This window comes from Lissotriton helveticus, chromosome 8 (genome assembly GCF_964261635.1).
Source record: "Lissotriton helveticus chromosome 8, aLisHel1.1, whole genome shotgun sequence".
Lineage (NCBI taxonomy): Eukaryota > Metazoa > Chordata > Amphibia > Caudata > Salamandridae > Lissotriton > Lissotriton helveticus.
The window spans coordinates 1,559,870,167-1,559,884,162 of record NC_136069.1 but is presented as its reverse complement, the minus strand read 5'-3'; the positions used below and the strand labels follow the sequence as shown (position 1 = coordinate 1,559,884,162).

The 13,996-nt window shown below is 45.6% G+C and overlaps 1 protein-coding gene across 1 annotated transcript; it reads left to right on the top strand.

Moving 5' to 3' along the window:
• Positions 1-1,598: 1,598 nt before the first annotated feature.
• Positions 1,599-13,686, top strand: UCP2 (uncoupling protein 2). Its single transcript, XM_078658564.1, has 8 exons — positions 1,599-1,740; positions 2,722-2,866; positions 6,015-6,254; positions 6,862-7,072; positions 9,262-9,459; positions 9,608-9,709; positions 11,592-11,772; positions 13,008-13,686. Exons 3-8 carry the CDS (start codon positions 6,129-6,131, stop codon positions 13,120-13,122), a joined length of 933 nt encoding a protein of 310 aa, XP_078514690.1. The 5' UTR covers positions 1,599-1,740; positions 2,722-2,866; positions 6,015-6,128; the 3' UTR covers positions 13,123-13,686.
• The last annotated feature ends 310 nt before the right edge of the window (positions 13,687-13,996 follow it).

The following is a 13,996-nucleotide window of genomic DNA, read 5'->3' as shown; positions in this document are numbered from 1 at the left end:
TGGATGCACATATATTATTGTCACATGTGTGTTATATTATAATATACAGGCCATTTTCTGTTAGTGGATCCAGGAATCAATTGTGGTAGAAACATCAAAGTGCCACTGTTTTAAAGGGGTCTTTTTTCTTTTCTTGTCCTTATATGTGTTGTCTATAATAACCAATGTGTGTGCTCATGATATGCAATGTAATGTGAATATACTTATATGCTTTACAGTTTTTTATCATTCAATGACATCTTGTTGATTAATTTTTACTTTTCAGGGAAAGGTTCCTTTGAAATTTTAAATGTGTACATTTTTATTGTAAATTGTCGTTTTATTTTTAATAAAAATCTAGACTGTTAACAAGTACTTTTCGTTGTGGGAATCATTATAAAGTTCTCTGTTCTTCTGACGGTGACCTACAGTAACCTGTTAACTGGGGACTATAGTGCAACCGTGCGAGCATAGACACGAGTAACGTATTGATACACCCCAGGGATTTCCCTTTGACTTTTTGTTCTCACTATCTCTAATACACAATACTACTTTCTCCAGTTATGAAATCATGAAAACGCACCTGCAAAGGAAAAGCACATGCAGAGCATGAGAAATAAATTTCACGTTAGTAAGTAAAGTCCTAGTCAAGCTAACCCTAGTTAAGCACTTTCACTGCACTTCAAATACATGATTATAAATGCACGTGTAACTTTATAATAACTGCAAAATGAATGATGCGTTCATGATTACATATGCAATATGCTTCAAATAAAAGCAACACGACTTGAGAACTACATGTTTTCATGATTAAACTATACATTATTGTGCACATGTTCGTGAGTCTCTAGTTTTCTACAATGAATACAAGCCAGGAGTACATCTGAATGCGTCACTCCACATTAATAAAGTTAGGCACACAGAGTATATTGGTTAAATATATGTTAAAACAACATGTATGGGTGAAGTTTAAATTAAGCGGCTTCAGAAATATGTACTAAGAGCTACAAATACCTACTTTAGGCGATTTTGCTCATTTTTATGCGGGCAGGGGCCTTAAAATGCCGGTGGAGTCGGTACAAAAACCGGCCAGATGGCAGGCAACCCTCTTTACGTGGTATCATGCAGAATTTATTTATTTATTTTTTATTTATTTAGGGCATTTTTATAAAGCGCGGATATTACCCAAAGGCGTCAGGGCGCTGTACAATAGAGCCAGTTACGTTACAAGAGAACAGTGGAACACAATAAAACATTACAAATAAAAACAGGAGACTAAAAATGAAGGTTACATAGACACAAAATCCAACAAGGCACGCAGGAGTGAGGAATGTACAGGAAAAAAATAAAAATGTACAATGAGGACTGATCATCCAAGAGGGGCCTTAGCATGAAAGTATTATTTCTTAAAGTGTCTTTGTAAGAGCGGAGTGCCTTGAGTCACCGTTGCGAGGTGGGAGCGCCGGGATTCCACCGAAGCATGTGCGACCACAGGGGGGCGCCAGAGGTGCAGCTCTATAGCGGCTCCAGGGGATGCTGCTGCCGGCTCCGGGGCGGTGCCGGCAGGTCCGGGTGGGCGGGCTTTACCTTGGTTATCCTGCCCCCTGCCCTGCGTGCTCACCCGTATATAAGGACAGAGCGGAACCGGCTTCTTTCACTCACCCAGACCCGGCACTTTCTAATCTTGCTGCTTCCAATCGCCAATCTCCCCCGGCTCCGTCCCACCTTCTCTCAACCCCTCTTTTAATTAATTGCAACCAGGTAAGTGTGGGGCGCCCGGCTCTAGCGCCTCTCGGGGTCTCTGCTGCCTTTGTGCGCTTTTTGCCTTGTCCACCTTTTGTGTCACTGAATCAGCTGTTGGGCGCCAGGAATGGCGGGCTTCTTCTGGTTTAATGTGTGGGCTTTTTTTAAGCACTCTGGCAGGCTATTAATATCCCGTTATAGTAAAGGCACTCCCCTGATCTTAATTTGTGAGGGGCACTTTTTTTTTTAAATTACACAGAATGGTTGTTTTCTCTGAACGTTAACGTTATTTTTATCAGAAGACATTGTAATATTCTAAAAGGACCCCCCCCTTTATTAGAGGATTTTTTTCCTCGTAGTTTTCTTTTGATGGGGTTCCCCTACTGTAGGTATGGTTAGGGCTGTGCTTTTTGTGGGCCGGTGTTGTGCCATCACAACCGTTTTGCAAGTGTCGCGGTGTGCTCTCTTCTCGGTGTACCGCCTTTGTCTTATAACGCTGCATTGTTGTGTAATGGATCTTTGAGGGGGTCTTTCTCCTCTGTACCACCGCACCCCCATTCGCGTGTTTAGCAGTAGGGAAGTGCTTTTGTCGTATAATGCTGTGGTCGTCGGTAAAGCGATGGCACGGGCGGCATGTGGCAGAGTGGCCGGCTACTAGTGCCCCGTTCAGTGTTGTACCATTTATATAGCGCTCCCTACCCCCGTGTGGGCGCTAAAGCGCTTGCCTTCATGGGTAGGACTACACCGCGTAGTACTCTTCCGGACTGTCCTTTAGAGTTTGTGAAATGTGGCACTTTTGTCTTTCTTTTGAATGACGTGTGAGTTGGCATGCTGGGAGTTGCCATGAGCAGAGTGCCTGGAAGGGTGAGGGTGGGCCTCTCGGCGCTCTGTCTGTTCTCCCCAGTGACTGATCTTCGTGTGCGCGCGCCCTGGTGGGTTATAAGTGTGTGTTTGTGTGAACTAACGCCCGTCTCTCTCTCTCTCTCTCTCTCTCCACAGGATAAGTAGCATGCTCATTCGCACTGTGTTTTCTGCACCTTCACCTATGGAAGATCAGGGCTACCGGGAAAGAAAGTTCGACGTGCGGGACACCTTCAGGGAATCCTGATCCAGCGCCCACCGCGTCCTGAAACACTTGAGTAAGGTGAGTCCGTGCGCCCCGCCCCGGTGTGAGCCGGAGACGGTGCTGTCAAAAGGTGCAGCAGGTGCAGTGGCACCGGGGCCCGCCACTCTGACTCCTGCGCTGTCCATGGCTACCCCATCAGGTCACGCAGGGACCGCCTCCTGACTCTAGCACTAACGCCCCCCCCTGCACAACCTTCACACTGACTCACCGTGTGACACCCGGATACGCAAACTCCGTCCGCGCCGGAGTTATTGAATCACCCCGGACCCCACACACACATCCTGAAGTACTTCCTCTAATGACAGGAGTCTATCTCCCCCCCCCCCCCCCCCGCCCGTGAATTTACGTCACCAGCACCATTTTCTGCTCTCACTCCATTCACTTTGATGCCGGGTGCTAATTGCCTCACATCCTGTGAGTAATCCGGGCTGACCTTTCACCACAGTGACAGTCATCAGTACCTGCCCATTGCATGCAATGGACACCAGTAAGCACCCCCGTGCAAGACACCCCCACACACAGCTGTAGACTTCACCTCCATGGGTGGTATCGTTAATCCTCCCAAGCGGCCAGTACCACACCCGGGGGGTGGGGAGGGGGTGCTTGGTGCAATGCGGTGACTCGATAGTCCAGCAGCGCGACATGTTTTAATATTCTATTTTTATTTAATGCGTTTTTATAAAGCGCGGACTTTACCCGAAGGTGCCGGAGCGCTTCACAATAGGAACCGTAGTGGAATATGAGGAAAAATGACAAGTCGGCATGTTGCAGGAGCAAACGTTACGTTACACGAGGCAATGGTGATAATTGTGCATGTGTCAAGAGCAAACAAAGTACAAGAGGTAGCAAACGATACGTCCCAAGAGGGAAAGTGACGTGTGCAGGTTACAAAGGAGTGAACAATACAAGGGCCTGTCTGATACACCAGCATATGCACTATGTAGAAGCAGGCCGGAGGGGGTGGTTAAGAAAGTATTTTGAGCATAAATTCATGGGGGGGTGTGCATTTTTGCCTCGTTGACGTCCGATTTATAGCGCTCTGACCCCTTCGGGTAATGTCTGCGCTTTATAAAAATACACTAAATAACATTGTAACTCATGTAATTGGGGGGACTTGGGTATTGAATCCTAATGTTTGCTGTCGGTAGCGGCAGCAGAATGAGGCCTGTGGGAATGGTGGTTGGAGGATTTTCTTTTGTGTTCCTCACCCAACCATTATGTTAATTTATTGTAAATGGACCCTGGCCTCCTTCCCGCATGGTAACAATACCTGCTCCATGGTATTGTGTTCTGGCGGAAGCATTGCCATAGGCTAGTGGCTCCCGTTTCAGCCAATGGCCGTCTCCTGCTGCCACTGTGTGAAAGGTCATCCATTGTCTCTTGTTTTCAAAAGGGACCGGCCCGACCTCCTCGAATTACTCCGCTTAGTAACCGGAGCAGCCAATAGGAAGACAGTTTTGTTAAAGCAGCAAATAGGAGGGCAACCTTATGCGCACAGACCGTCCTATTCATAGGAGCAGCCAATCTGGGGGGAAAGTAGGCCTGATAACAGCCTGGCCCGATTGCAGCCTGCAATCTAGGGTCTAAATTTACTCCTAGCTCAGCCTTTAGGGCACATCCTCTGTGGTGGTAAGGCTAGACCAACAGCGACCTCTGTTGGTAGGGTAGCGCTGCACAAATGCCCCACGTACTATTACATGCGAAGAATTAACTCCTCAACCAGGCACCATGAAGTTTCAAAGTTTGGTATGTTAAGATATTCACCTTCTAATTTCACTAACAAATTAAATGTCAATAGCAATTTGAGAAACTCGCTATCCAGTGTCTTCAATCCATCCTTCTGTATCACCAGTTCTTGGTCCTGAGTCCTATTAGACCCCAAACTGCATCTCCCTTGCATTGTTTCCCAGGTCTGTGCTGGTGTGCTGCTCCAGGTGCGAAGTCCATGTTTTTCAATTGAATGCTGGGACATGTAGTCTCGTTTTATAACAGGACTTCACGTCCGCAAATGGAAAACCTTGTGGGGAGCAGCACTTCCTGTTGAGACCCAGTAAACTGGACAGCTGTGCTTGTTAATAAAGTTGCTCCCTCTTGGCTGTAAGGGTAGTAAGACATCAGTCCACGGCTTAAGACGTGGTCTGGGTTAGGCACTTGCTGGCACATGCATCCCGGTAGGATTTTGCGCCACCTTAATTGTGATAATTAAGGAATCACAATTAAGGACTCGCAAAAGCCTATGCATGTAGGAATCGCTTGAAAATAGCGATTCCTACACATTCCTTATTTGCACCTCACAAATTGCGAGTCGCAAATAAGGAATGGCTTCCCATTCATTCCTATGGGCCTACAGGCCCATAGGAGTGAATGGGAAATTGCATGCGCATGTGTGTGCAATATGAAACTTTGAAAAATACAAAAGTGCATGTTTCAAAGTTTTTGCAAATTACTATGAAGTTCAACTTAATGGTAATTTGCGCCCCCCATTGGCGAAATCACTAATTTTTTTACTTAAATGCATTGCATTTAAGGAATCTTAATTTGCGATTCCTTAAATGCAATCGCAATTTACAGATTACTTAAACTGCGATTTTTACATTTGGGATGATGCACCCCAAATGCAAAAATACCGGTCGCAAAGGGGCAGATTCTGATGGGAGGGGAGGATCCTCCAAGCAGAGGAATTTTTTGGGATGAGCACAGATGTGCTAGTCCCTTCCCAACCTACCTAGATTTTGCAACCGCTGTGGAGGCAGGTAGCTGAATACACAGCAAGACAGACATTAATTTAGCTGAAAGTAAGCACACTGGCTCACCCACCAAGGCTTGGTGATTGAAACGGGCCCAGATATGGAGTAGGTATGCAGCCCCGCCACCCTACCCCAGGGGTCCGGGTCCCCATGAACTTCAGCCCCTGGAAACCTCTCTGGACTCTTGAACCTAGTGTTGATATAAAGTCATAACTTGAAACTTTAAATTGGCTCATCAGGAGAAAGCCATCCAGCAGTTATGGCTACTGGCCATTTTAATCTTAATAGTCTATTTAGGCCCAAGCACACAGCAGCCACCAGGCGAGGGGGTCCCCACACAGCCTTCCTTTACTTGCTATTTGCTTGTATTGTTTTCTATACTGCTGTTCCTACACGTTTTTTGTGCTTTCTTTTTGCAGACTTGGGGCCAGAGTTCGTCTGCCTTGTCTTATCACTACATCGTATCCCTTGAGGTTCCTTCCCATCGACTTATTTCTTCCGAGTTTTAACCTGATCACCTCTCGTCCGTCAACATGGTTGGATTCAAGCCTACAGATGTGCCTGCCACTGCGGCTGTCAAGTTCGTAGGGGCTGGGACCGCTGCCTGCATCGCTGACCTGTTCACCTTCCCACTGGACACTGCCAAAGTCCGGCTCCAGGTAACACTCTAACACATTTTCCTTTGTACATGGGGCTCTGATCGGTTGGAGGTTACTGAGTTTCCAACAGGCCATTGGCCTCTTCAGCTGCCTGTACTTCTCTCCCATGTCTTCTAGACCAACACGGCATGCTTTTTTAGGTTTTGCATAGGTCCATAATCCATGCCTGTTCGCTGTCCCCTTGCCTGAGTATTTCTGCAAGACTGCAACTCCTAGGTGCTTGGTGGTCCTAGTGGATAGATGGGTGGGACAGTTGGATTTAATTTTGTTTCTTTTCCTTGAAATGTCTGTCACGTGACTTTTTGATGCAGGTGGCGTCTCGGCTGCGGATGGGCTGCCTGCCTCTCTTGAACCCTCCGCCTCGTCTACCAGTATATTGCAGTCTTTTTCTTAATACTGTATCAAACTGAGCTCCCAACCATCACTCACTAGCCTTTTCTTGTACAATTTCTTCCCTTAACTCAAAGGAGCAGACGATTGGTAACCCCTGGCCCAAGAATGGCATTTTGGATGGCAGTGGAAGCGAGCCTTTTCTTTCAGGTGGTTTTAGTGACTTGGGCCGTGCCCATCACTGTAAACCCTTTCCATCCCATTCTCTCTTGTGCAGATACAAGGTGAGAGCAAGTCTCTGCCCGGGCAGCCCAGGGCGGCGCAGTACAGGGGCGTGTTTGGGACCATCAGCACCATGGTGAAGACGGAGGGCCCCAAGAGTCTCTACAGCGGCCTGGTCGCCGGGCTGCAGCGCCAGATGAGCTTCGCCTCGGTCCGGATTGGGCTGTACGACTCCGTCAAGCAGTTCTACACCAAGGGGTCTGAACGTAAGTGCAGGTCCACTCTCGTGTTTAACTTCCATCTAACCAGGTGTCTCTAACCAGTCCATTGCCAACGAGCAGTAGCTCACAGAAACCTTCAGAGTAGCTCTCAACATACATTTTTAACACCACTTAAATAAGCGTGGCGTTTTTTCTTTAAAAGTTTACATAATTATCAGGCTGCAGCTAGCAGAGCCTGATAATGAGCAGTGCTCCACTCAGATTTATGACCCGGGAGGGGGGAGGGGGGTCATACCTCATGTGTCGTTCTCAATTCTGTATTGGAACATGAGAACAAAATGTATCTGTCTGCTTTTAAATGAGAAACAAATTGAAATGAGTGAAAAGGGAGAAATATTAAATTAAGATTAAGTTAACCATTAACCCCTTGTGTGCATTCGCCAGCCGTCGCAAGCACTACCTCGGTAGTGCTGCGCACGTCCGTTGGCTGACGCGGCCCTGCCCGCGCAATGGAACGCCCGCACCATGGGGAATTGCTGCTGCGGTGAACCAGTTATGTTCAAAGTGTTGCGTGTACAAACCGGCATCTTGCCCCTAGTGGCCAGAAAACCGTGAACTATTTAGAACTGAAAAAACTAATCTTTTTAATGGGAGAAACTTTAATGTGAAGAAACGTGCTTCTATGAAACATTGTCCTAACGGTTTCCTCTAATTTAAGTCCTAACGCCTTATGGAGCACATTTTTCGCCTTAAATTCCTCACATTTAAACAAATTACTTGTGTTGTCATATTTAAAACAAAAAAAGTGTACAAGCCACTGTGTAAAATGCCTTCTGTTTGTAAAGACATTTTGACATGGGAGAATTAAAATTGCCTTTATTTAATGCGTAGAAGCACAGTTGGCACTTCAGTTGAATTATTTCCCATTCCTGTCACATTTATACAGACATCATGTTCCCAGTGGCTGGTAGACACACCGCCATATTTATAACTAAATTTCTACTTTAAAAAAAAAAGCTTGGTTTCAAAGTGCAAAAAATATTCCTTGAACATTTTTCTGCACTTGAAATTTCACCTGTTTAAAAAAATAAATACATCTAGGTATGTTTGCACATGTAACTGTGCCATATATGGCAATAGGTATGTCCTGTGCCACCTATATATACAAAACAGGTCAGTCACCCATACACCTATATCCCATTCACATTTATGTTCATACATGCCCCCCTACCCAACCATGCATTCACTGATGCACATGGCAGCCCTATCATAGTGCCCCTAGTCACAGTGTTTTCAAACCATAGTATTGGGCTCATAGGACTCTGGGTTTAAAGTCTAGGTAGCTGGGCAAGATCTCATAACCATGTACAAGATACCTAGGCTTCAGTAGCTCATGCCAACTTCTACTGACCAGAAGTAGTGCTCCTCACAGAAAAGGTTGGAGATCTCTGATCTAAACTATGCATGCATCTGTCATGGACAGATGGGCTCCGGGATGGTATGATTTCATAATATAATGCTGTAGCCTGTTGGTCTCTAAAGCTATTAGTACATGCCACACTGAGAAGAAATGTCAAATAAAGCAAGCTAAGCAGAACTCCACAGTGGCATGTTGGAGCAACCCGTGTATAACCAGAATTGGCCCAAGACCACTTTTCTCCAGTTGAGTTAACAATGCGTTTATGTTCTAATGAGCCATATTTGCACGGCTAGCTATGCTTGTGAGTCTATTCAGAGGACTATAGATCACTCAAGAAGCAGACGTGATTGGCTGGCTCTCGTTGTGATCTCTAGCCTTGTGGGATTTCAAATGTATGGCAAGTCTGCCATAGTTGTAGGAATCCTTGTAATTGTATTGTGGCATCATATTGGCAGCTGAATGCCTTCAAACTGTCTAATTGTTAAATTGTGACAGGACTGTAGGTAGTGTAACTTGGCTAAACCCACTCAAGCCAAATGTAGAAGTCTTGTTTTGCATTAGCGGTTTTAGTGGTACGCCCATCAGCACAGGAAGTGACATAGCTGGATCTCCCATTTGGCTGTGCTTATACAGTATTTTAGTATTACTTCAGCTCAGGCTCTATAGACCCGAAGTTCTATTGTAGGCCAGAAACTGGTTTTATATTGGTAGGTTGTAGGATGTGTTGCACGCGCATACAAGCGGAAGAGGCAGCTTTTTTCTGTAGTGTTTCTACGTCCTGTTTTCCTAAAATCCCCTCCTTGTCCCCATCCAGATGTTGGCATTGGCAGCAGGCTCCTTGCCGGATGCACCACCGGAGCCATGGCCGTGGCCATCGCCCAACCTACAGACGTGGTGAAGGTGAGGTTTCAGGCCCAGGCAAACGTCACCAGTGCCAGCCGGAGATACAAGGGGACCATGGAAGCCTATAAAACCATCGCCAGGGAGGAAGGCATGAAGGGCCTCTGGAAAGGTTCGTGCTCTGTAGATGCTTGAAGCGTTGCCCTCTGCAGCCGAGAAGCGGGCACACATCTGGTTTCAACATGGCGGCTTTGAAAATGTCAGGCATAGTTGGGAAGCTGGTTGCCTTTATATTAAAACGGTTTCCCATTTGTATTTAGGTACTGCACCCAACATCACTCGCAATGCCATTGTGAACTGCACTGAATTGGTCACCTACGATCTGATAAAAGACCTACTGCTGAAGTCCAACCTTATGACAGGTGAGTGGGAAACTGACACTAGGTGGCCCAGTTTGTGAATGGTGGGGGTGGCTGGTGATTCGGAGTTGGAAAGGCTGTTTATGTGTCTCACTGTATGAAGTGAGCTAATGCTTAATTTGTTTTATAAAAAGAACCAATTACCCTGCCAGTGCTGATAATGACAGTACCAACACAATGGCTAACATCACACTCCTACAAGTGAGACCATTCAGATTTTTAACATAGATGGGACATGACCAATAGCTGCTGCATGAAGTATTCTTCTAGCTTTGGGTGGCAGGCAGTTCATTTTTTATGTATATTTAATTAATGAACTGTTGTGCTCATCGCAAAATTAAACAAACCAGCTACCATGTGGTTGACTGTCAGAAGTGCCTGTGCCGAGCACTTTAAACCACTGGCTCAAAGCCCTGAAGTGCGCGTTCTTGAACCCCTGAAAGGGAAGGACAGTTGTACATCAAATGTGTAACCAGAGACCAAGTCAGACATACTGCCTTTTGTATACACCATGTGGAGCCTGACACTCTAGCAAACTGGGCCTAGATTAAAGCTTTCTTCGGGCGCCTCGTATGATGTAGTTGGGACAAACGGTAGCACTGAAAGGTACTGTTAACGAGTCTGCCCCACTGTTGCTGGTCCATGCCAACGCAGTCAGCTGGAACTGCAAGACTGTTCATTATCGCAGTAGGCTTGAACCGAGCTAACGATTCGTACGAACTGCTTTCATCGTATCTTTGCAATTTAGACATCTGGTGAATTAACTATTTTCAAAGTACTGTACTGGGGATTTTTATCGTTTTTGGTCTTGTCTTGAGTATATAAAAATATTGGATAGTTTTCTAGACTGGTGTGGTGTTCGTTTGTAGTGCTTGCATTGTATTACTGTTATGTGCAAATGCTTTACACACTGCCTCTAAAATAAGCCTGACTGCTCGTGCCAAGCTACCAAGGGGATGAGCAGGGGTTATTTTAGGAGTGTAACTCCCTTATCCTGACTAGAGTGGTTTTTGCCTGGCTTTGGTGCAAACCATATCCAACCAGAAATCCTATTTATAACATGTGTATCTCTAGAGCCAAGCCCAGACTTGCTGCCGTTTGTATACCATGTGGAGCCTGCCACTCAAGCACACTGGGCCTAGAATAAAGCTTTCCTCAGGTGTCTCGGATGATGTGGTTGGGGCAAATGGTAGGGTTGGGATGTTTCAGGGGTGGAAGTGAGAACTGCTTGGAAGGCTCTGAACTAGCTTATGGGAAGGGTATATATGCATGCCCTGGCAATAAATGAATCCCTTAAACTTGCTTAGGGCAACTGTACTAAAACGCCTATTCACTGCAGTGAAAATGTCAGATTCCATTTAATTATTTTTTTGGGGGGAGCAAGTTGTATTTTACGGTCTCACTGATTGAACAGATATAGCTATGCTAAGTCACAAGACCTTGTCAATGTCTTTACACCTTGCTGCACAAACTTGATCACCTTGAATCCTGGAGTTGTTCAAATTTGGTTTAACAAGTACACTTGAAAAATGCCAGGTGTTGAGCTATATGCCAATCATTAATATCGCTGAAGGAGAGGGCATCCTGATCTCCTCATGGCTTTGCCTTTCATATGTCATGCCCCCTTGCCACACTGAACAGTGGTGGTAATAAATTGCAGGTTACACCACACATGCAGGTGTGCCTGGACACAAACATGTGACCTTACTTCATTCAGTAACTGGCCTCCTTTTAGATCCCGGGGAGAGGAGTTTAGTGTTGCATGCTGTGGCTTTGTCATTGTGGTTGATGTGTTTGGTGGGGAGTTGTACTTGCAGTCACGTGGGAGATGTCTCTGCTCTGGCCAGGATGCAGCCAATCAGCTTTTGGTCAATGTCTTCCTCAGATACTCTTCCCTGTCACTTCACCTCTGCCTTCGGTGCTGGATTCTGCACAACTGTGATCGCCTCCCCAGTGGATGTAGTGAAGACTAGATACATGAACTCTGCCCCGGGCCAGTACGGCAGCGCCGTAAACTGCGCGCTCACCATGTTCAGAAAGGAAGGGCCTTTGGCCTTCTACAAGGGGTAAGTGCTGTGCAGAAAATGAGTTTTTAAACCCCAGAGGTGGTAGTAACTAGGGATCGAGGGCATATCCGTGAGTGACTTCCCACCACCTGGTTTTAATTGCAGATAAAATTTGCGCTCCAGCCCAAATTTTCCTTAGATTTGGGGGGGTGCAGTATTATCTCGCTTGTAATTAGTTCCCAGCCATAAATCCTACTGATTTGAGGGAGGTGTTTAAGGATTGCCATGCTCATCACTCAAACTATCCAACTTCTAGCACTTGAATAACCTGACCATCCTGAGTTGTTGCACCAGTTATTGCTTCTGTAGCGGAGTTAGTTGACTGTAACGCTTCTCTCATGGGCATCTTCAGAACCTGATCTTTGACTAGTATTTCGCCCCCTGCACTAATCTTCAAGTAGCTAGAGGGAGGGTTGGTCCACTATCCTTTAAAGGATCTGGCTCACTGGCATCCCTTTCTTCGCCCTCTAGTATAGCTGCTGCTTCTGGCTATAGATCAGTGGTTCCCAACCTTTGGACTGCTGAGGACACCACCTAATCAATATTGGGATCCACAGGGAGGTTTTTCTGAAAGATGGGGGACCCTGGCACAAGCATTTGAACACCATACAGAAATGAAGACTCTTTATTTAATTCACAAGCGCATAAATACAATTTATCAAATTTTAACCGACAGGTTGGAGCTTTTCTCAATCTATTTGAGGCCACTCATCCTCCATACTATGTTCTGTTTGCACCTGCACTGCTTCCACGAATCAATGAAAATACTAATTTAATTTTAGCCTACAATTCCAAATAACTTCATATTTACAGTATGTTTTAACACTTGTACATTTAGCTCCTGTATATAAGCTTAGTTTTCTAAGCAGTTGCAGAACCCCCGAGGAGGCTTTGCGGATCCTCATGGGGTCCTGGACCACAGGTTGGGAACCACTGATCTAGATAACCTGAGTTGGTCGGTTTCGTTCCAACATCTGTGCTCCAATGATTCTGTAATGGCACCGAAGATGGGTAGTCTGTCCATGCCCACAGAGGCACCCACGGGTGCTTCCTGGCTCTCGTGCAGGGCATCTGGGACTTATTCTTGTAAGACTTTGCATCTGCTGTGCTCGCCCAGTGCACCTAGAGGATCTGCATAGACAAGTTGGTAACCTTTGGTGTTGATTTGCATGCATGGTGATGATGGATAATGGACCTCATTGATGCTAAGCACTGTTTTTGGGGTTTTCTTTCAGATTTATGCCCTCGTTCCTTCGGCTCGGATCCTGGAACGTGGTCATGTTCGTCACCTACGAGCAGCTGAAGAGGGCCATGATGCAGGCCCAGGTCTCGTGGGTGGCTCCCCTCTGAGCCTGCTGGGAGCATGGTTTAGGCTGCGCCTGATCTTGCACTCAGGATTGTTCTAACTCTACCTCTAGCCTTGAGTTCTCTCGTGTTTCTAGGTATTGTCTGCTTTCCTAGCATGTGCTTAGCGCATTTTAAGACTAACGAGAACAGCTGGGTCTCCTAAAATGGGGATTTTTTTTAACAGTATCTTGTGCTTTGCTAGTCTTGGGTATTTAGCTCTTCTGTACACAAAAAAATAAATTCATGTGAAACAAACATTCCCTACATGTAGCATGAGCTGCACCCTCCTATTTATTTTGTCTGGTTCTTTCATCATTGCTGTATTTAATGTTTAGCTGGCTGGCACTCCCTTCTGCTTACTGTCTTAAGAATGGTCCTCTGTAGCAGGTGTGTGGTGGTGAGTGGGTTTTGTTGGGTGGGAGGTGATTAGTTACATCTGTGCCAGCAGAACAGGGGAGCTGAATTTTATTGAAATAAGGGCCTGAGAATTCACTTTTAAAATTGCAGCAATTGTACCCCAATGTTTGTCACTTTTATAAAAGATGGCTAATAAAATTTTAAAAATGACTTAACCGTGCTCTTGGCATTTCTTTATTAATATTGTTTTGTAGTTCAATTTGTATACTGCTTCATAACCTGGATAGGGCCAAAGTGCGGAGGGCGAGTATTAAACTTCAAAAGCTCAGCTGGCTTGAAGTGCTGTGGTAAACAAAGTATTTAGTTGCCATAGTGTGAACCGTTTTGGATTTTCTTTAAAGATGTACCTGTATGGGTTTTTTAATTACCACTACAATATATATAGAACTTTAGTCATAAACACTGAAGCCGACCTGTTTCATTTTCTTGGACTTTTTCATGGCTGCAAAAAATCATAGTA